Here is a 23,041-nt window from a genome sequence, read left to right on the forward strand (position 1 = left end):
CTCAGCAACACAAATACACTGAAGTAATGATAAATGTTGCAATAACTCTCTATAAAAATCTTCTGTCCTAATGTACTATTTGAAATACAGACTCTGAACATAATTGTGTGAGATTCAGGAAAGCAAGGTTCAACAGAATTTTGAGGTTTATTTACAATACCTTATTCTTTTAAGCCAAAGTGCAGTAGCAAATATTTCAATAAATATTTCAGATTTTGCTATTACTGGTGCTACAGCACCTTTATGAAACTGTACAGTAACTTCAGTGGAAAAAATCACTGTTACAGGTTAATATACACAGTACCGTATGTGACTGAGCAGCATTTGTTCTGCCACTGAAGTATGTAAGAGATCTTGCAGGTATGGATTTTGCATCAAGATGTTTGCCTGGGCTCAAACACTCTAAGGGAATTTCACACTATCCAGATTCAGGAGTATCAATTATTCTTTCAGAATTAAATGTTTGAGTACCCTCTGGCCCAGATGAATTCTTCAAGGGTCTCACCTTGCTGACAAGATGAACATTTTGTGACATTGCAAGGAGCAACAGTGGAACTGGACAGGCAGTGAGGGAAATCATTCTCCTTCCATGGAACTTCTGACACACTCCTCCCTCCCTGCCTGCCCCACTTCCTGCAGTGGCAATGGAAGCATTTGGCAGACAGTCTTTTCTGGCAGGGATGTTTTGTCATTTTCTAGGGCTGCTGATGAGGTGATGTATTTTCTGTCAGGGGAAATTAAGAGGCATATTCCCCAGCCTGATAGGAAGAGAGGGCTTGAATGATTTCCTGAGAAGCTTCTGTATATAGCGTGCAAGATTTCTAATTTTTATTCTGACAGCAGAAGCATCTCCCAACTAAAATTAATCACTGCATCCCTGCAACCCACATTTCATTATATCCACAGGAGTGCACACACATGCATACTTGTACCATGCGCAAGGCTGGGACTATGCTTAGACCCAAAAGGCAAAGCCAGATCATATATTTTAAAATAATATACAGAGACCTCAAGACTGACTGCATATCAGCACTCCTAATGTCTTTTACACATTAAACTTTTTACAGTTAATGATGTTTATCCTACCTGGCAACTGTTGCTAGGCAGTAGCAGTTGCAGAGAGAGGCAAACAGTAATTTGCAATTTACTCCCTAATTTCTTCACAATAAATAAAGACCATGTTTTATTTCTAGGCCTAGCATTACTTAGAGACATGTTATTTGTCTGTCTCAGCAACATTATCTGTAAGAAACAATACTCACCTGCCACAATGGAGTATTTGTGAGTTAGTACAATCAAAGTATGAGGTTCAGTCCTCAAGCAGAAGGTGCTTTGTATCCAGTACATGTTATTGTAGCAAACCTTAAAAAGCTGAATGGATTCCTCTTCTTCTCTCACATTCCAGTCAGGAGACTGGTTTTTGGCAGGCATTTAATGCTGGTAAAAGCAGGTGGCAGAACAGCAAGTGACCCTTTGTTTGTCACCTATTCTATCTTACAATCAACTCTGACCTTAAGATTCTGGGAACAGCACCTACCTAACAACACCTATTTGGAAGCAAACCCTTTTAAAGGGAAACCAGAGTTCATAGTGTTCAACTCCTGAGCCCCAGGGAGAGATGTGAATATGGAGATTGGCCTTTTGGAAACCAAGACAGTGAAAATGAAGGCTCCAATACCATGAAATGCTCTGCCAGGGATGAGGTGCATTCTCATTTCAGAACCTTTATGAAAAAATAGTCATCATCATTTGAAGGGTGTCCTTTAATTTCTACTATAATCTGTTGGAGGCTCTTCACTGACAGTTCATCTGCTTGGGGACCTGCTGGATTTAATTCAGTTCAGAGGTTTTATGGTGCAGCAGAACAGAACATGGTAATGAAAACTCTTGTACAATACTTTGCAGATGATATTTCAACTCATAGTGGACCAAAGCAAAATACCACACAATAATGTCATGTAGGCTTGTCACTTCTGAAACATGAAATTGTTCCAAGTGTTATGCCCCCTAAACATTAAAAAAATTCCATTTTCTGACATCAAGCAAAAATCTACAGGATTGAAACATCTCATTATTTTTGGCTGGTACATTCTATGTTTTAGTGCCTACAATAAGGTAAAATACTTTTTTAAGAAGAAAAAAAGGGCAAACATTGATGGGTCTGAATCATCTTTAACCTTTCATCTCAAATTCTCTTTTTACTTCAATGTTTTGATACATTTAAATGGGGGGAAAGGGGGGAAAAAAGAAAATTAAGGAAATGCTAACTATTTAAAAACTCAGTCATCTTTAGTTCTCATGTTACTTTTACAACTCTGAATTTTCTCATTTTTCAAAGAGTAGGGCTGACTTTTGATCCTTTGTACCAGAAATCTCTGTCACAGATGAGAAAAATCAAAGAGAAGAACATGGCACAGTTTTGCAGCCACTGTGGCTGCACCTGACTCGATTTTGCAGGAAGCAATGAAAGAAAAAACTCCTACTTTTAGTTTTTGAAGCTTAAACAAAGTCACTTAAGCCTCAATATCTCAATATGCACTAAGACTCCCAGAGTCTAAAGAAATTACACAGAAGCTGTATTTTTAACTAGGAACTTGCACCAAGTATTTAAGGATTTGTCAAGGTGAAAAAAAAAAAACAAAACACAAAACCAAACCACCACAAGCCAAATTTCTCTATTTTTTATATTTTGTCTGAAATAAATTACCTTTTCTACACAATTTCATAAGAAAGCAGTAGGCAAAGGTAAAAAGTTAACACTTACTGGACAGATTAAAGGCTGCTTTATAAATTCTGAAAACATTCAAATGGAGATCAAAGAGAAATTATTTGCTATACTATCCACTAAAAATGAAACCAATAAAATAACATATAAAAACACCTAAGTCATATTTTCAGCTGATATAGCTCAAACTTTCAAGTTGAGTGAAGAAACCGCTAAACTTATTCCTTTAAACAAAATAGTAACACAGTCCTCCACTGGGTAAACCCTTCATGTATTCTGCAGGTAAGTCATGCCCTCACAGGAGAGAAAGGATTAAAGATATTATTTTCCATTAACAATTAATCAGGGAGAGGGAATATCCAGGGAATTATTTTCTGAACATCCACCTTGTCACCTACCTTTCCTCTTCCATTTCTAATATTTTCTCTTTTATTTTTCCATCTCTCCCAGCATGTTCTTCCCCCAGCTTGTCTCTGTTCCAACACTACGCTTCCCTCCATTCCTGCATGACCCACCTAATTCTCCTTACTCCACTGGACATAATTTTCCATTAACAATTAATCAGGGAGAGGGAATATCCAGGGGTATTTGTCAGAAGGGAAATATTTGCCAACCAACTTATTTAAGATTTTTCAGAGGAGACTTACTCAAGGAAGGAGGGAGATGTTTATTCCCCTGTGTGTGTTTGAGTGAGATCCAGGCTCTGGTGCCTGTAGCAGCAAGGAGAGAAAACAAGAGAGAGCTGGGACACAGCAGGGATGGGCCTGAAGCAGCTCCTCAGCTCTCAGAAACACTTCCAAGACCTTGGGAACAGAGTTTGCTCCCCTCAAAGACAGTGGAGGATTGACTCTTGGCTGGTACTGAGAGCCCTCTGCAGAGACCCTTTGTGTAGGAGGAAGGTTGCTTTTCCTGTACTTATTTCCTGGTCATTTGAGTTTTCCTCAGCTATTAGTTTGGTATTTGAGGGAGAAGCAAGGGCAAAACTCAACACAGTTTCAAGTGCACAGAGCCTGCAAGTGGACTCTTGAGCTTTTCAGGTGATTTATAGCCCATCTCCTGAAGGAACAGAAACTAATGAGTAAAACAAAGTCCCTTTAATCTGCCTTTGCCTGCAAATTCTTTCCTATAATCCCCGTCTTTGTTCCCTCTTGGTAGGCTGCTCACCAAATTTACATTTCAGAGTCTTCCCAAAAATTCCTTTCAGTCTGCTAGTGACACAACATATAATCACCCTACCTGAGCCTACTACTAATAAACAAACAAAAGGATTGCCAGCTTTTTTGTGTGCCTTTAAAAAATCTAATTGATTAAATATCGAGAGTGTTCAAATATTTAACTACTCAGTCAGCACACAGAAAACCTAGAAATTTACTTTTCCTTCAGGGAGTGTCACTTATTTGAAGTGACTGGGATGGCAAAGTGCCACAGGTGTATTTTCATAGCTTAAATTATATTTATGGAGTAAAGAGCAAGAAGTAGGAGGTGACAAAATCACATTAACCACCATATAAGCATTCAAAAGTAGAGGGAATAACCAGATCCGCCCTGAGCAGATCCAATAAGATCAGTTTAAAAAGAAAGGTGAAAGGAAGACAAACATGAAACTCAACTACTTATAACCTTGCATCAGTTCTAAAATTCCAGGTTTGTTATGTGGCAAAATCAGAGAAGACAAAACACCAACCCTGTGGCAGGCACTGAGGACCAAAGCAAGTGAAATGTTTTGATATTAAAGCATTGTAGCTGTCATCACTTGTGCTAAATGTTGCTACTAATTTCTATCACCTTATCTCATAAATTACAGACCTGATAGATCACAACAGCACAGAAAAGAGCTATGAATCAGTTAAGGACCAGACTTATTTTAGCTATAGATGAAGAAAAATTAACCCATCTAGTCCAATCCCAACTTTAAAAAAGGGGGAAAGCGTTCAGTGTGCTGGGATTCTCACTGGGACAGGTCACAGAACACATCTATCCCCCAAGCCCCCCAAGGGCTGTCTGAAAACACACAGGCCAGAAAAAATATCCTCCAAATACTGACACTCAGCAAACAGCTTGCATCCTTTGGTCTTGCCTTTGCTTCAGCACCATCCTTTAAAAACAGGAACAGAAAAAGTCATATTTCCCTCAATGGCAAGGGTAGTGCAGAGCTGCATTTGAAATTCTTCCCGAGATACCTGAAAGATTGAAGAGGCTGGAAGAGGTCACCCAGATAAACCTCAGATAACCATTTCAAATGCAAGGCCGAGCAGAAGCCATGGATGGATTTCAAAATCTGACCCTTGCTGGAAAAAGAAACTTTCCACTCTCTAAGACTGCATTAATTTTCTAAACTGAATATTTAGGACTTCCACCCTCCTCCTGGGAGTCAGGTACCAGTTGGGGGGGCAAAAGGAAGAATTTTCCACACACAAACTTTACAGACACAGTATGAGTTATTTCACTTTTTGTAACTTACAATTCAACTACGCTCACACCTTTTTTCAGCATCTAACTCTCTGTAAAAGAGCCACTGATAGAAAGAATTGCTGATTAAAAGAATGTATTTCTAAAAGAAATGCCTTATTAATGTGAACTGTTACTTTTGAGAAGGAAGAAAAGCAGATTTTCAAGGAATGCTTGTTATTTTAAGAATGTTGTTTTGAAGGGTATGTTTAATGTACAGCAGAGGTTCACCTCTCTTTGTTGGGCAGCAGAGGTAATCATCACAATGGAATAAACATCAGGCATATTTACCAAGATGAATATTTAGATTCAGTGAGAGCACTGAGGGCAGCTGGGGTTGTGCCACAGCCCCATGTTAAACCTATTAAATCTTTATAACAACTGGCATTAGCAGAAGCATTTCATTAACAGGCTAATGAATACACTGGTACTCTCTGGCACTCTGGTTTTAATCGCTGAAAGGTAGTTCTTATCCCAATTCCCAAATTTGGGGATATGTCTGTGTTTGAATGTAAGTGCTGGTGATCACAGCAGTATCAAACAAAGTCAGACAGCACCATAATCTTACAGGGGGAAAACAGAATAATAATGAGGATTTACGTCAGTACTTCTCAAAACAGTTTCAATTAAAAATATGCAACAGCGATACCATCAAACAAGAAATTGGTTCTGCATGACTGAAACAAAGACCTACTGCTCTGACTGTATTTATACTCAGTTATTGAGCAAAGGCCTTTGATTTTCTGAGGAGGGAGGCAGCCAAAAAGTTGCATTAAAACATAGCTTGAAATCCAGCCAGTTTCTAAAATTCTCCTGAAAGAGAATGAACTCTATGTTGTGCAGAATTAGATTAATTTAACAATGGTCTTTTCACTCATACTCAGTAAATGTAGCCCTTTATTTCTACTGGAAAATCATTTTCTGAGTTGCCAGATCTAGTAAGGTACTGCCTTTCATGTAATAAATAAAGAAAACACCAAAAAAAATTAATCAGAAATCACCCCATCACACTTCTTGACAACATTTTGCCTCCTTCTCCCTCCTGAGACTTGTGGGATTTTTCCATCTGACTCTCAGTTTATTTCCCTTGTGCAGGTTACTCTTGGCTCTAAAAAAGCCACATGCACAGAATCCATTTTTATCACTACAAGGTGTAATTCAGGAATTAATATCCAGGTTCCTAGCACAGCCAGAGTCCAACAGAAACTTAAGGCAGAAAGCACAGACTGTATTTGTGATCATCATTCTGACAATTCCTACCCAAAGTGGGGCTTGATCTGAGACATAACTAATGTGAATTGCATCCTATCTTTACAGTTTAGCTGTTAAAATACAAATGATATTATTACCAACCACTAAAAACGTCTTTGACTAAGGAAATGCACACAAACTGCGTATTGGTCAAAGCAGAATAATAGCATTTATTATTATTATTATTCACATTTAACACTGGCAAGTTTGCAAAGATTAAAAAATTTGGTTGCTTTTTTCAAAGCTTCCCATAGTTCTGAAACGCTTTATTGTGAAATATTTCAGTTTTGTAACTGCCAGAAAAAACAGCATTTCCACAGCAGCTAATATATCAATTATTATTTTAAGATAAAACCCATCAAAAATGTAAGCTGGCACATTATACTGAGGGCCCTCTGCAGAGACCCTTTGTGTAGGAGGAAGGTTGCTTTTCCTGTACTTATTTTCTGGTCATTTGAGCTTTCCTCAGTTTAGGTTAATTACCCTTGTTTGTCCTAATAAATGGTGACTTTTGTTGCTGCTGTTCAGCCTTTTCCAGGGAGTTCACTCCATTAGAAGAGTGATATGGGTACACTTCAGATCCTTGGATATGCTGCCTCTTGAGAATATCAAATCCCTCTCCCCTTCTGGCAGGTTGTAGGGAGGGTTGCAAATGGCCCAGTGGAGTAAAGAAATCAATTAGGTAGGTCATGCAGGAATGGAGGGGAGCAGAGTGTTAGAACAGAAACAAGCTGGGAAGTGGGAGAAGAACATGTTGGGAGAGATGGAAAAAGAGAAAATATTAGAAATGGAAAAGTAGGTGACAAGCTGAATAGCATAGCCCCACCCACATGACCATATCTGGAATTCAGCCATGCCCACATGACCTTATTTGTAATTTAGCCATGCCCACATTTCCTTATTTGGGCATAGCCCTGCCCACATGACCATATCTGGCATGCCCCCCACATGACCATATTTGTAATTTAGCCACACCCACATTTCCTTATTTGGAAAAAATGCCAGCATGGTAGGGCAGACCATGAGCTAAGACAAAGGTATGTGCCAACCTAGAGATTAAATGGACAATACCTACTCTCTATGCTCTTAGGTCATGATTTTGCCAACTAAACATTAATCTTTCTTCATGCAGTCTCAGGTCTTGGTTAGTTCTTTAAAGAAATGGTAAAATTGGCTGGGTTTTGAGGTTGTTTCTTCGAAGTTCAACACATGAATCAATCTTTATAAAGGTGTGACTCAAACCCCACTTCTCAAAAAGGCTATAAAGTTATTTTCTGGAGATCGCTGTAGGGTTTATTTTTCTTTCAAGCACTATTTGGGATTTGATTTATTATCTTCCTGCTGGGATTTCTAGCAAGGTCAAGGCTGTACCTGCAATAACACAAGGTGGGCCATGCATCACCCCCTGCCTTCACCATGGCTGCACACAACCTTGCTCCAGCTCTGCTGATGCCCCAGTGCCTCTTGGGCCACTTGGACTCCGCACTGAGAAATCACAATACCATCAGATTTATGCAACAGAAACAGGCTCAGAGAAGGGGATTCACCACAGCAGTTCTCACAGCTCTCCCTAAGAACATTTGCTTGCTGTACATGAACTCATCTCAGTGACATCTGGCAGCATTTATGACACATCCCCACCTCATGTGGCTGACTGATGCCATAAATTTCAGTCACCCTTGCCTTTGAGAAATGTTAATAATGAAAACTCATCAACAAGCAGTAATGATTTGTACTGCTGACTAGATGGATGCCTTTCTGACTACTCAAAATTAATGGCAGATCTCAGGGTCTTAAAGAACAGCTGTCACAGAGAAATACACCTGCAAACAAACATGCAGTATGCCTTCAAGTGTGATTTGTTAGCAGACATAAAGTGCTAACCCTCACAGCCAACTGGACTGATTACAAGGAGAAGTTAGATAACCTTCTGCATCATTTAAAGTGATAAAACCAGAGAAAAGGCAGTGCAGGCACGCAAATGGGAAGCTTAAAAGGAATGACTCAGTCTCCCCAATAGCAAGAGTGAGTGATAGTCAGACATTATACACTCATTTTCACTTGTGTCTAGTCATACAGACACTTTAAAACAAGCTGCTTTATCACAGACTTAAAAACTTGCTGTAAGCCTCATACAAATTTTCCTTCCACTGTTGCTGTTGCCATTAAGATGACAGGTAACCAAATAAATGTAATAAACTTAACAGATCTATTTTCAGGAGCTTGCTTGGCAAAGGATTTTCAATGTGCAGGGCAGAAAAGCAACTCTGGGTACAAAGTAAAATACTACTGTTACTATCAGTTTCATGAGGAATACCACATTTAGTACTGCTCTTGAGAGTCAGGATGGTGGGTAAGAATAGATATTTGTTTCAAAGCTAAATGCTTCATGAGCAAGACCCACAGAGACATGGAAAAAAAGCCAACATGATAGTGAACCAACATTATTACTTAGGGCAGGGGAGAAAACAGGGATGCGTTTCACAATTGCAAGAATTTGGGCACAGATTATTATGTCAATACAATAATTATTATTATAATAATTTCATCATTCCCATCTGTCAGATGCTTTCTAGAACAATGTTTTTCCCAATAAACATTGCTTCACTGAGTCTGTGTAAGCCATGTTGCTCCACCTACACAAGTTTTAGTAACTCAGGAAAACAGAGGAAAGTTAAAAAACCACATTATTTTTTCATTGTTTTTTACAGCAACTTTACAATGAGTTACAGCACATATGAGCCTCAGGTACAACCAGAATGGAAATTATGCAGCTCTACCTATTTAAATAAAACCCTGCAATACATTAATTTTAAATTACTTTACATTACTGGTACTATCAAAAAACTGAACTTAAAAATTAAAGGTCTCCTTATTTATTCCCTGATTTAAAAATAAATTTGGAGTTAGAGTTGAACATAAAATGAGTAATTTAACGATTTAAAATACTGCTAAAGCTTTGTTTCAATTTTTTTCCATAGAGGATATAAGAAGACTAGGACATGATGTGTTCAGAAGTGGTTTTAAATTTTTTTTTTTAATTTCTTGGAAAATATAGAGTATTAAAAAAAAGCTTCAGAGTACCTGCACTGCTGACAGCAGTGCACAACACAAATATTAAAGCATCATTAATACCAATAGTACCTACAGTTAGGTATGACAGAAAATAATAAATTCAATAGAGAAGAAATTAGCCAAATAAAAACATACCTTTATATTATAATAAGTAAATATTATTCTTTGTATTTTTCTCCTTCTATTGTTCACAGCATTTTAACCAAATATAGATAACCATGAATTAATCAAATGCTTTAACAGTATGTTCCAAAGTTTGGCACCCATGAGAAGAGTGCTTTTTCATCTCACTCTCACTCACGCCACTAACATTCTCACACTGAATTTTGGTTTTCAGACATGGCCAGACAGCTTACCCTCCAACACTATCATTCCTGCCTTTGGTTCTGAAATATGTCCTCCAGTAAACTGGACAACATCCTCTGCTTTCAGTCTTCTCTTGACATCTTCAATTCTATATCTGCAGCTCAATATTTTTCCTGAAAGCCACTTCTTTGTGTTTATTTTCATATTAAACCACAAGAGATTGTATTTTATTGATTTTTGTCATGCAGACATGTCTAATATACTTTTTTGACTTGGGCTTTCTTGCTTTAGGCTCTCTAGAGGGCTTGACAATTCTCTTCTGTAAGATGGAGCTTTCTGCACATTGTGTTGCAGAGACAGTAAAAGACCCTTCTACTTTTTTTTAATATATTTATATTACAGCAGTGAAGAGGGCTTTACAGGAACATCTCTCTTTGAATACAAAACAAGGCATTTAGAAATATATTTATTAACTCTACCAGGTGCACAGGCCAGAGAAATTCATTTTCTTCCTTTCTTCTGAAGCCAAGTCATTTTTAACTGAGAAACACAGTATTATTTTTACCATACTGAGTCTGAAAGGTCATAAGCATGAACATGATAAAGTAATACTTTAAAAAAGACCTTTAAACAAAAAATGCCTCTTGTAGATTGTAAAAATGCTAACCTTAGGGTTGGTTTTAGAATCATAGGATGGTTTGGGTTGGGGAAGGACCCCACCTCATTCCAACATCCCTTCCATGGGAGGGATGCCTTCCATTAAACCAGGCTGCTCCAAGTCCTGCACAACCTGGTTTTGAACACTTCTGGGGATGATGCAGCCACAGCCTCCCTAGGCAGCCTGTGCCAGTGCCTCACCAACCTCACAGGGACCAATTTCTTCCTAGGATCCAAGCTAACCGTCCCCTCTGTGAACTTAAACCCATTCATATGCTCTGAACATAATATAAGTAAAAAAATCCCTCTCCAGCTCTCTTGGAGCCCCTTTAGGTACTGGAAGGAGCATGAGGTCTCCCCAGAGCCTTCTCTCCCTCAGTCTGCCTTCATGGGAGAGGCACTCCAGCACTCTGTGCACCTTTCCAGCCTTCCTCTGGATTCTCTCCCACATGTCCACCTCCTGCCCACAGTGCTCCAGAGATGCAGCCTGGGATGCAGTTGGCTTTCCAGGCTGGGATGCAGTTGGCTTTCCAGGCTGCAAGCACACATTCCTGGGTCACACTGGTGTCACTGGCAAATGTGCCCCTCCTTGTTAGGGAGCACAAGGCTCAGCACAGCACTTCTGCTCTTTTACTCCTCTAGTGTAGCTAGAGAAACTGTAAACCATAAATGTGTATTAAAATGTGTAAAAATTGTTATTAGATACAGAGGGGGAAATTTTTCAGCAGCTTTTTTTTATTGCAGATGATAATAGGTAAGAGTCACCTGTATCTCAATCCTATTTAGATAATGAATCACTCATTTGACGAATACAACAGTGCCTAAATAAACAGCTAATCTGCAATCTGTATTTCCTTGTTCCTGGTAGTTCCAAAGACAGGGGAAACCTGAACTATCCTATTCAAAAGCTGCCTCATGAAGCACAAGAGAGGCATAGCATAATTCTCCAGATTAGAGTGTGAATAAAGTTTAGCAAACAGTTTCACATGTGCAGTTGTGTCAGTAATACCACCTAAATATGTAAGAAAAAAACTACAACAGGCAGTACAGTTGGAGCCTGACAATTTTTGCTACTCTCTATGCTATTTGTTCAAAATTAACCATTTTCACAAAAACTAAGAGTTTGAGCTGGGCCACTATATCAACTGATATGAAAGGATTCTACTTGAAAGACCAACTTAATCTACCAGTGTATTCCTGACAAGGCCAACAAGAACAAGTTGTTCTTCACAAACCCTTGGAAGGCAGTGAGACTGTCACTAACAGCTAATGATTAATGCAGTACATATCCAAAAGTCCCCTGAAGGAAGGTAGCAATGGAAAAATAGAAGAAACAGCAAAACCTCCAATCCTCCCCTCTGCTTTTCACTAAACAGCACAAAAACAGACACAAGGCTGCAGCCCAAGGCATTCCCAAGTCCACCAATAGTCAGGAACAGGTAAGAAGTGGCTCAGTCTCAATGAGCACCTAAACCTCCAGCTATATTGTCTAGGAATTCTTCTCAGAGGCACTTCTCTCTCACAGATAGCTGTTATCCACACAAAACTGTTACACAAATTCAGTAGGTAATTGAGCAGCAGATTATCAAATGATCAATGGAATTATTCTGTCAAATAGCTCAAAAATTATGAGATGATGGACTCACACCTCTCTAAATGTTTTTTTTTTCAATGCCTATGTTACTCATGTACAAGACTTTTGCACAGCCCAATCAATGAAATCTGACATTTGATTAAACTTGTTTCATTGTGAATCTATCAGAAGACCAATAAAGCTCAGAGAAATGTTTGGAAGCTCACAAGTTTCACCTGCTGCTAGAGAAAGACCAAAAAGGCCAGGTCTCATCAACAACCCCAGGAGGAAAGGAAGGAAAGGAGAAGAGATAGAGAGAAGTTGTATCTCTGCAGAATCCTATCTACCAAGCCAAGAACATTTTGCTGTATTAATCTAGCACCCAAAGCAACAACAAACAAATTAATCCCCAAACTTGTTTTTTACAAGGCTCTTACACATTCAGATTCAGTGCTGTGACATGAAATTGTCACAACAATTTCACAGACTAAAATTCACACAATGATTTCATTTTCCAACTAGAAATAGATGGAGAATTGTGTATTTTGCTGGAAGCAAATATGCTGGAGGGTTTGCTGCTGTCTCTGATGCTCCAGTACTGGTAAGCAACTATGAATTCAGAGGGACCATTTGGAATAAATACATTTCCCTGTAATCAAGTTTTCACTGAACTACATGATATGGTTAGCAGTGATGTTTTTCACACTTTATTTATTGGAATGAATTCTCCTGTTCATTTCATATCTCAGTAGATAGATGTACTGAGAAATATGCTAAACATTTATTTTAAAAATTTCAGCAGTCTCATACTGCAGAAAGAAAGGCCAGGTGAAGCTTCTAAGGATCTACCAGTTAAATCTCACCTGTAAATAGTGGCAAACTCAGGTTGATATGGAAGTACTACAGATATAAACTAGCAGGCTTGCAGACTGCTCTGAACATAATATAATTAGGAACAGGAGCTGGAAACATGCATGTGACAAAATATGCTTCCTGTGTATGCACTTCCTGGCTGCTCTGGGGGACAAGAATATGAATGTTAAAATTAACTACATCATAATTACTGTAATTTGAACTGAAAGAAGCCAAAGGCTATAATCACATGCTCATATAATAGTATTCAAGGGTTTACACACAAATATGTGTTCTAAAACTTACTAATTTTTTTCCTTTCAATATTTATGGAAAGATGTATTACCAAGCCTACTAAATTCCCATGCTAGAAAGTAAAAATAAAGGTCTGTCCTTAATTTAGATTCATATTTCAGAAACTGTTTTCTAAGTGCTTTTCTACATATAATTCTGCCAGAACACACATCATAGCATTTGCTATTTCCAAGCACATCAATGTTGCAAATAATTTTCATTTTCACCTGTGCTCTAATACACAATTTCCATTTAAAAAAAAAAAAGCTTTCAGATTGTTTAAGATTATTTATACATTCTTGATGCTTGATGTTTGTCCTATGGTTCTCATATCAAATCTCTCTATTATATTTTACCATTGTTTAAAACCAAAACTACAGTACATCAGTCTTGACTATTTGGGAAAAAAAAAACCAAATCAAATTTTCTGCTTCATATCCAGACTCTTAGAAACATCCTTCCAGTTCAGCCAAAACACACCAATAAGCTTATTTCTTCACTGGATCAAATTTTCAAAGAAATAGACAAAACTTAAAATATTGTTAGAGAGTCTGTTTACAAAGGGTCATAAAGCTCTATGAAAGAACCTGAACTGAGAATCCATATCCAAAAAAACTGAACTTCCTAAAATATGAGATAACATTTGTAGCAAGATATGTACAACCATGTTCAGTATTATATGCTACACCCTGCTCTCTCTAGTGCACCAATTTTAAATTGTTCCTTAGTCTCCAGAGCTTTTAAGCATCAATGTCAACAATGAATGAATTTGTGACTAGACTGGGACTTCAGTCACTGCAGGATCAAGACTTTGGGATAAGTTCAGCAGGTTTCAGAACAAAATAATTTTCAGCATTGTCTTAGGAAAGTTCTGTTATTTACAAATATACTACTCTATGCTATTTAAAACTGAACACTAGAAGAATCCAAACATCCAGAATTTTGCATTCAATGTGAGCATAGTACCTACACCTTACATACTAACTAAATATATAGTTACTAATGCCAGCAAACTAAAAAATCCAATGGTAAAATCAGCAGTTTCAGTCCAACCAGCTCTGATGAAATAAACTTCTGACTTCTGCTGCCAAATGAGCTCCTCAGCTCCAGGAGCTCACCAGTTACATGGCAACAGGCTTGCCAGCCCTGCAAGCCAAGCACCTCCATCACAGAATATTAACATAAATTTCGCATTCAGTAAAACTCTACAGCTGCAGAGTTATAAACCAGAACTGGAGCAGTCAGACAGCCAAGATCCCTGCCCAAACACTGCCCCAAGTGCTCTGCACAAGTCTGCTGCCTTACTGCTCCACTGCTGGTTTAATTTCTGTTTGCATTCCTCATTGGAAGGGAGAATTCTGCATGTCTGATACGACATTAAAAGTAATTTAATCATTACATAAGTGCACAGAAATTATCTAATTATCCTTGAGATTATTGGGGGGGGAAGAATTCACACTAAACATGTTTTGGAAGTTAGTAATATATTGCATTTCTTGGTCAGTGATCAATTCCAGAATCCAAGGATGTTCTCCTAAAATTAATGACTTCACCTCAAATTCATCCCCTCTCCATTATCTGTGCCAGCCATTCCTGTTGAAGATTTCTCCCACTTACCACTTATCAAAAGCACCAGATGTATGGAGCTCTTAAAAATAAACAGAGATCCTTCCCTGGCAGTCACCCAAAAGAGGAGTACAGAGTCCAAAGGAAAGGACAGTGAGATCAGTCAGTGGTGGCTCCATAAACAGTTCATGACTCCTCATTAATCATTACACAGCTGAACTACACCTGAATAATAAGCAGTAGTAGAAAAGTGTCTCAAATGAAGTTAAGAAATAATTTAAAAACTGGTGTCTGCTCTATTTTAATAGCAAACATACACATTATGTGTTGAGTAGTTGTGAGTATGGAGGGATGAAACAGACATTGCTGTCACAGAGATGCAAACATTTGTCTTTCTTTACTGAGATGCAACATACTTTGGATGAAAAACAGACTACTTTTTGAGTTTGAAAAATCTGAAATATTACAAAGTATTTTAAAATGTTTTTAAATAAACTTGCAACAGATGTTTTGATTTCAGTATATTTTGAAAAACATTCGCTTAGTACTTCTGAAAAATCTGAGAATTTTTTTCTGTTCTTTGAATTTCATGTAATTCCTACAGGTTATGACCCATAATTATTTTTAAACTCTTAACAGACCTTTTGTGCCCAGATCCCAACAGACACAAATATATGCTTATATACAGACCTCCATAAATTAAATATAGATATTACAGAAATTACTACATTCTGTTAAATGAGCTAGAAGTCAATAGCTGTGGCATTCCTACTGAACAGGACACATCCATGTCCTTACATCCATAAATGAATCTATAAATGTAAGCATGCCTTGTAGCTTCTCCTTGGCAGCTCCCCAGGGATTTTCTAATATTTTAAGTCAGGAATCACTATTAGAAATGAAAATGCCTCTATGGAAGGTGCTTTCCTTAACAACATGTAGAGATTTTTATGCACACAGAAACAGTTTTCAAGATGACTGACAGGGAACTCAATAAGCAGAGCCTACAGTGAAAGCCCCACAAAATCTGGATGCAAGTGGGACTTAAGGACTCCCATATAAAGGAGGGACTTCATAAACCCTGGATTTGAGTAGGAGAAAGACAAATAGGAACTGTCGCTCTGCTCTCATTTGAAAGAAAGTAGAGACAAGAGAGTGTTAGGAGAGTGAGAAAGTGGTAGGAGAGTGAGATTTCCTCTGCAGCAAGATGTGGCTCAGGAAGGAAAATTTTCTGCAGAAACCAACATTCTGGTACTATTCCAAAACCAGTAACTGGTATGAAAAGATGAAGGCAGAGGGAAAACCAGGAGAATATAACTCTGGAAATTCTCACTCCTCTATTGAGAATGAAGAGTCCATTTGCTCTCTTCTCTGACTAATAACAAACAAAAAGTGCATTCATTAGAGAGACTACTGCAACTGAAAGTCAAATATGGTCTTAATTAAAAATCCCAAAGTAATAAAATGGTCATTAACAACCTAGCAGTGCAAGAAAGCTGGAGCTGGGGAAATGACAGCCATGTAGCCCCCTCAAAAAATAGACACTGTAAAATGCTTGGTAGTGATCTGCCACTGGCTCAGTCCCACTCTGCTGCAGCTCCTTCAGTCTTTCAAAATTTGCATGTGACACATTTTAGTTAGATAAGCAGTTGTCAGCAGCCCCTTAATTAGATTAGAAGAAATGTTCAGATATATCATATACATGACATCTTTTAAGACCAGAAGATATTAGGTAAGTTTCTGCTTTTGAAAGAGATACTTTTTTTTTTTAAAAAACCTTCCTAATACATCAGTTTGCCAAGACATCCCTTTGGGAATTCAGTGGCAGAAACATGAAATGCAAGATCAGCAAATTATTAAAATACTGATATAGTAACTCAGAGCTGAGCAACTAATGAGCTGTAAAGTTCACTTCTAAAAGCAGGACACTCATATATTAAACATGCCCACAGTATTTTCACTGTTCATTATAAATATTAATTTAGAGTGGGAAGGTGAACTGTGCAAAATAAAACTCAACTCTGATAGATTCTGATAAGATCCTTCTAAGGACCACATTTCTTTGAAATAATACATAGTGGCTAAAGACACAACTCTGACAAGTTTGGTATTAAAATGCATTTTAGCATCATCCTAAATGAATCCTAAATTAGCTCAATGACAGATGAGCAGAAGCAGACAGATGAGTTTCAATTTACCAAACAAACTGAACTGCTACTCACATTGCAAAACTAATCCAAAATTACCATAAATTACAGCTATTTTAAATAAAGGTAAAAATATAGAAAACCATCAGTCATTCACATATGCAGCACTGTTAATGAAATTCCTTCAAAGGAAACAAATGCCAAAACTTTACTGCAGCACACATTATTTTGTGTTTCATCCATCACAACATGCTCTTCCCCTCTGATAAACAAGGACACAGTAGTTTGTAGAAATGCTGGCAAGCAGAAGAAACCCACTGCATATTATCCAGGTCTCTTCTGCCCACACACCTGCCTTTCCTTTTGATATCCCAAGTCTCAAAGCAGGAACGGACACAATGTGTGCCTGCACTGTGTAAAACAGAGAGAACATTGTTGGTGCCACAAGGTTTTCCAGAACAGGTACCTATGTGCCAGTACCTATCTAGAAGCACTGGCTCACATGATCAAATGCTTCTCTTGCTTCTCCTAATCTTTAGCATGCTTGGTATTTAGCAAATATGAGTGTATTTGAACCTCTCTGCTAAGTTGGTGAAAATTGTCAAGTGAAAGCTCAGTCAAGGCTGGGAAAGGATACTACTGGCAACCTTGTAAGACTTGGTACCACAGTGACTTAAAAAACTTCTTCACAATGGAACAGATAGCTTAATACAAATATCATATATTTCCCACAAGGAAATTAGACACTTGTGCTTTGGTATAACTAACCAATAATTCTGTTAATGCACTGGATGCGAATCTCACTGAGTTTACCTAAGACACAAACATATGGCAACACAGAAGTGTCAATAAGGAACAAACCGACACATTAAACTAGCAAATATACTGACCTAGCAGGCAAAACCACAGAGAGATGATGATAAAAGAAAATAAGCTGCAAAAGAAAATTGCCTCCGTAAGATACTTATAAAATGTGCAGTGTAGAGAATTTAAAATACAGATAAAACCACAGGAAAAATATTAACAATGAACAGTTAATTACAACAAAAACAACTTCAGCTGGGAAGACTCCAAGATGAAGCAAAGTATGTACCTGTGCTCTGGGCTGGGATCTTATCCTGTTATACACTCTTGGATGCTGGACTTCATTCTGACCTAATAATACTACTCATGCTGTCATGGTTCTTCAAAACAAACAAATAAGTAAGAATAAAAAAAAAAAACAACTACTCCCTCCTGAAACACCAAAAAAGGCCTGAATTTGTACTGTCAGTCACAAATGCTTTATTCAAAAAGGTGAAATTAATATGCTGCAGCACACAGGACATTTTAATAGTGGCTTTAGGGACATCAGATTCCTCCTGAATCCAATTACTACCCACAAGAATGAAGCTGATCTCCCTCTGATGCAACCATTAAAGAATTCAGTTGCTCCTCAGTCTACTGTCAGGATCAATAACCAACTCTGAAGAAGACTAGTCTAGCACATTTTCCTAAATGGGGAAAATCAGTCTGCACAGGAATTCAGGTGGCCCTTTTTCATTTGGATGACTGCCTGGCTCTTTTTTCTAGAGTTAGATGCAATTAGGATATTCCTGTTGACAGATACAGCTCTAACATTCAAGAGGAAATGGCAATTTATTCAAATAAAAAAATTGTACTGATGTTCACAAGCAATATTTTTAAAAGCATTTATGTAGAGAACATTTCAATTTCCCACTAAAAACTCAATTTTACCTTAAAAAAATTCTGTCATTTAAAAAAGATGACAATTTTTTTCCTCTCTCTCTCCTTTTTCTTTTTCAAACTTTTTCTTAGATATTTGGTGCACAGTAGTTTCCATTTCTGGTTTTCATACTGTTTTGGAATGGGAACAATCTTGAGCCCCAGACTCAAGGTCTGTTCCATGCTCATTTCATTTTTAGCTTAAAGCATATGTTAACAAAGACCAAGAAAGCATGTGCATGTCTTTCCTTCTTTAACATATTCATATTTTTTAATACACTGCCCAAGCTTCTTTACTTGTGCTAACTCTCAAATCAGGGTCACTTTCATTGCTTGAATGATTTATTTCTTCTAATATCCAAGGGAACATGTAGGAGGCAAGAAAAATGTTAATAATTAAAAGTTAGATGTGAAAACTAAAAACTGTAATTCCATAAACGCTCACTCCAATGAACTAAAGCTTCATCAGGCACAGCTCCTCATCCTAAATGCCCAGAGTCTCTGAAGTAGTGAGATCAATTTTTCATTTTGCAGAAACTTGAAAGCCACTATTACAAAAGGGTATCTGTGAAGCAATGCTCTTCTTTAAATGAGAAGTTGTCAGGACAACAGGATCTGACTCCAAGTATCTTGCAATGAACAAAACAGCCACCTCCAGGGAAAGACTCCAGTCAGTAGTAAAGGGAATTTATGGCCAGGAGCAACACACAGAGTCACAGTTTCATTGCAACATCCATCCTGTATCAAGCACCCTTTGATCTCTGAAGTGCTGAAGGGCTTGTCAGTCTTACAGGACACACACGTCTGGGAGGAGTCACAGAATCATAAAATCATTTGGGTTGGAAGAGACCTTTAAAGGCCATTGAGTTCAGCCCCCTGTCACAAGCAGGGACATCCTCAACTAGATCAGGCTGCTCAGAGTTCCAACTAACCTGTCCTTGAATATATCTGGTGATGAAGCACCCACTACTTCTCTAGGCATTGTAAAAATTGTGCCACTGTAAACATTTTCTTAATGTTTTATTCTGAATCTGCCCTCTGCAGTTTAAAGCCATTACTCCTTGTCCTACTGCAACAGTCCTGCTGCAAAATCTGTCCCCATCTTTCTAATAATCTGTTCCCATCCTTCTAATAATCCCCTTTCAAGAACTGAAAGGCTGCTGTAAGATCTACCCAGAGCCTTCTCCAGGCTGAACAACCCCAACTCTCTCAGCCTCTCTCCAAAGGAGAGGTGCTCCAAATGATCAATTTATTATCCCTCCTCTGCATCCACTCCAAGAGGTCCATGTCCCTCCTGTGCTGAGGATTCCAGAGGTGGGTGGCTGGGTCAGAGCAGAGGTGGAGAATCACCTCACTAGACCTGCAGGTCACATTTTTGATGCAGCCCAGGACACGATTGGCTTTCAGACCTGTGAGTACACATTGCTGGGTCACACCCAGCCTCTCATCCACAGCACACCCAAACCCTTCTTGGCAGGGTTGCTCTGAATCCCCTCATTCCACATCCTGTACTCATCCCAGGAACTGCCTGCATGCAGGTGCACTTGGCTTTGTTGAACCTCATAAGATTCCCATGGGCCTATTCCTTGAATTCATCGAGGTCCCTCTGGATGGCATCCCATCCCTCATGCTTGTGAGCCACACTCAGCTTGGTGTCATCTGCAAACTTGCTGAGGGTGTGCTTGTTCCTTCTGTGTCAGCTCATGGAGATTTTTAACAGCACTGGTCTCAATACAAAATCCTGAGGGATATCACTTTTCACTGATGTCTGTGTGGACCTTAAGCCATTGACCACCACCCACTGGATGCGACCATCCAAGCAATTCCTCATCCACACAAACAGTTCACCTATCAAATCCATCTCCTTTCAGTTTAGAGTAAAGGATGTTGTGGGGACCATGTGTCGTGGGAAGATCCATAATTTTACTGCATTCCACATCTACCTGCATCCAAGAATTGTTAGTGTCCTTAAGACTTTGCATCCAGAGACCTTGTGTGTGTGAGGAGGTGCTACTGTGGCTGTTTTCAGAATTGGTCCTCCCAGGGTGTTCCTTTGCCACATGGTATTTGTTTTGCAGGCTGTTTGGTCCTTGCTCAGGGAAAGTTTTTACCTCCCTTTTTGGGATCTCTCTTTGTTTTTTGCCTCATCTCAGAGAGAGTGCAGTTGGCAGGTTTGAGCTGCCTTGAGGTGAGTTCTGCAGGTGTCTGCCAGTCACCATGGACTCCAGCAAGCTGTTCTGAATCCATGAGCTGCCTGCTCCAGGAGAGAGGGCTATGGGAGCAGAACCCTTCTCCTCCTGGCAGCTTTGGCTCCACAACCATAGCCATCCACAAAGACTGCATTTTGCAACTAGAAACCATTTCAAAGTGAATTTGCAAACTCTGCTGGCAGCAAAAAAAGCCAGAGAGTTCCCAGAGCCATGCCATGCCAGCATCCACCAGTGCTTTTCCCTCCCACAGCTGCAAGTGCAGAGCACAGCAACAGCAGCAGGGCCTGAAAACATGAGGAAGCAGCAGACAGACCCCAGCAAGCCTTTATCTGCTGTTAGAACTCCTCTGCAAAGCTCCTGCCTTCCCAACAGGGATGTGATGGCATCTTGTCCCTTTGTCCTACAAGCCTGAGGCTGTCCCTGCCTCGTGCCATCTCAGGAAAGGCTATTTCTGGCTTATCTTTGTTCCAGTAGGGTTGTGAGTTTTTTGCAGTTTGGTACCTAGAAATTATTGGCCTTTTTTTTTTCCTGTTGGCATTCTGTTTGTTAGTAATGTGTCATTTTTCCACTTATATCTACTCTTATCTCATTCCTTAATGGTGGGAAGGGATTGGTTGGAATGAAGGGGAAAGTTACTCATTTCAGAGTGTTCATCTCTTCAAACTGTCTTAAACCAAGACACCATGTCAGAGGCTTTACAGATGAAAAGAGATGACACCCACAGCTCCTCCCATGTGCACCAATACAGCCACTCCATCATAGAAGGGGACTAAATTGGTCAGGCAGGAACTGCACTGGTGAAATGGTGCTGGCTGTCTGAAATCACCTCCCTTTTTGAGTGAACATATCTCAAACCACTTTTTTTCAAGTCTCTACCCTTTTGTGTAAAAGAAGTTTTACCAAAACTTACCTCTGGGTACTTCAGTTTTAAAGTTCTGTGCAGCTCTCGGAAGCGGCTGTACCGCCGAAACACTGTCCACGTCTCATCCAAAACTGTTATCTAGAGCAGGCAGTATAAAAACAACAAACAGAAGTAAACCCACACAGTGCAAAATCCATGCAGTATACAAGGTTATAAGATTTAAATGGACAGTTCTTAGCTGTTTTAAATCCAAAAACTTTTATAAGTTTACTTAATGTTTCTTTCATTACAGTGACAGAACTGTATTTAATAAAGAGCACTGATTGCAAAGCAAAAAACATCTGAATGCATTTATTCCTTAATCCACAGACAAGACTGTAAACACATTAGAACATCCCAAATCCCTTCTTGGTGCAGCTATTTGACTCTCAGTATTACTATCAGTGGGTGTTCCATTAAGGAATAAATAACATCCAGAGTAAGTGGAGTGTAGCCTCTCAAAACATTCACAGAAATGTGTATTCTTATAAATAGATATTGACAATTAACAAATACACTTTTCTTGGACATACAGAGTTCATGACCATATAGAATGGGATTTCAGTTTGTAAAGTAAAATATTTTACCAGCTTTTAGAAGATATTCCTTTAAGACACTCTTGATCTGCGTTTCCAAAATGGTGATGAACATTTCATTTATATAGGAAGTTTTCTTAAAATACACATTATTACTTCTGTGGATAGACTGCATAACAGCAGGAGCAAAGAGAGGGGGCAAACCAACCTTACCATCAGTTATTCTCAAAACTGAGATACTAAACACCATCTGAAATTAGGTGACATTAATTAAGGACATTTCTAAGTGGGCCATGAAAGTGTTGTGACTAGAACATTTGACTTGACAGCCAAAAGTCAAAAGACATTGTGCAGCTCTGGTGATCCAAGGCCTGATTTAGTCCTTGTCATCTTCTTTTACTTTCCAATTTCTTGCAATAAGACTTGCAGGTAATTGCAAAATTTTATTGTTGTTATAGCTGGAATGACTGAAAAACAAATTTCAATGCTAAACAAAGTCTTAAGTGGCCCCCAAAGCACAGCAATACTGCTATTAGGACAGACAGAATCAATCTCCACTTGTATAAAGAGAATTACACTGCACCTGGCATAGCAATAGCATTTCTAGCATGTGGCCTTTTACTCCTACAACTGAACCAACAAGTCTGGGTTGGGATGATTTTCCCCCATTTAAAAAAAGCTGTATGACAGACTATACACTCTGTAGGAATAGGAGAAGGACATATGCAGGTGTTTTGAACCAGTAAAGCAATTCTGAAAAGCCCTTTGCTTTTTA

General features: G+C 38.7%; 1 protein-coding gene across 2 annotated transcripts in view; it reads right to left on the reverse strand.

The window, feature by feature from the left end:
* The window catches only part of KIF16B (kinesin family member 16B), a 138,900-nt gene that overhangs the window by 19,443 nt on the left and 96,416 nt on the right, over window positions 1-23,041 (reverse strand). For both annotated transcript variants that reach the window (XM_064709461.1, XM_064709460.1), the window contains one exon: window positions 21,740-21,829. In XM_064709461.1, the coding sequence (XP_064565531.1) occupies window positions 21,740-21,829 (90 nt within the window). The remainder of the gene's footprint in view (window positions 1-21,739; window positions 21,830-23,041) is intronic.

The sequence above is a fragment of the Zonotrichia leucophrys genome, chromosome 3, assembly GCF_028769735.1.
Source record: "Zonotrichia leucophrys gambelii isolate GWCS_2022_RI chromosome 3, RI_Zleu_2.0, whole genome shotgun sequence".
Classification (NCBI taxonomy): Eukaryota; Metazoa; Chordata; class Aves; order Passeriformes; family Passerellidae; genus Zonotrichia; species Zonotrichia leucophrys.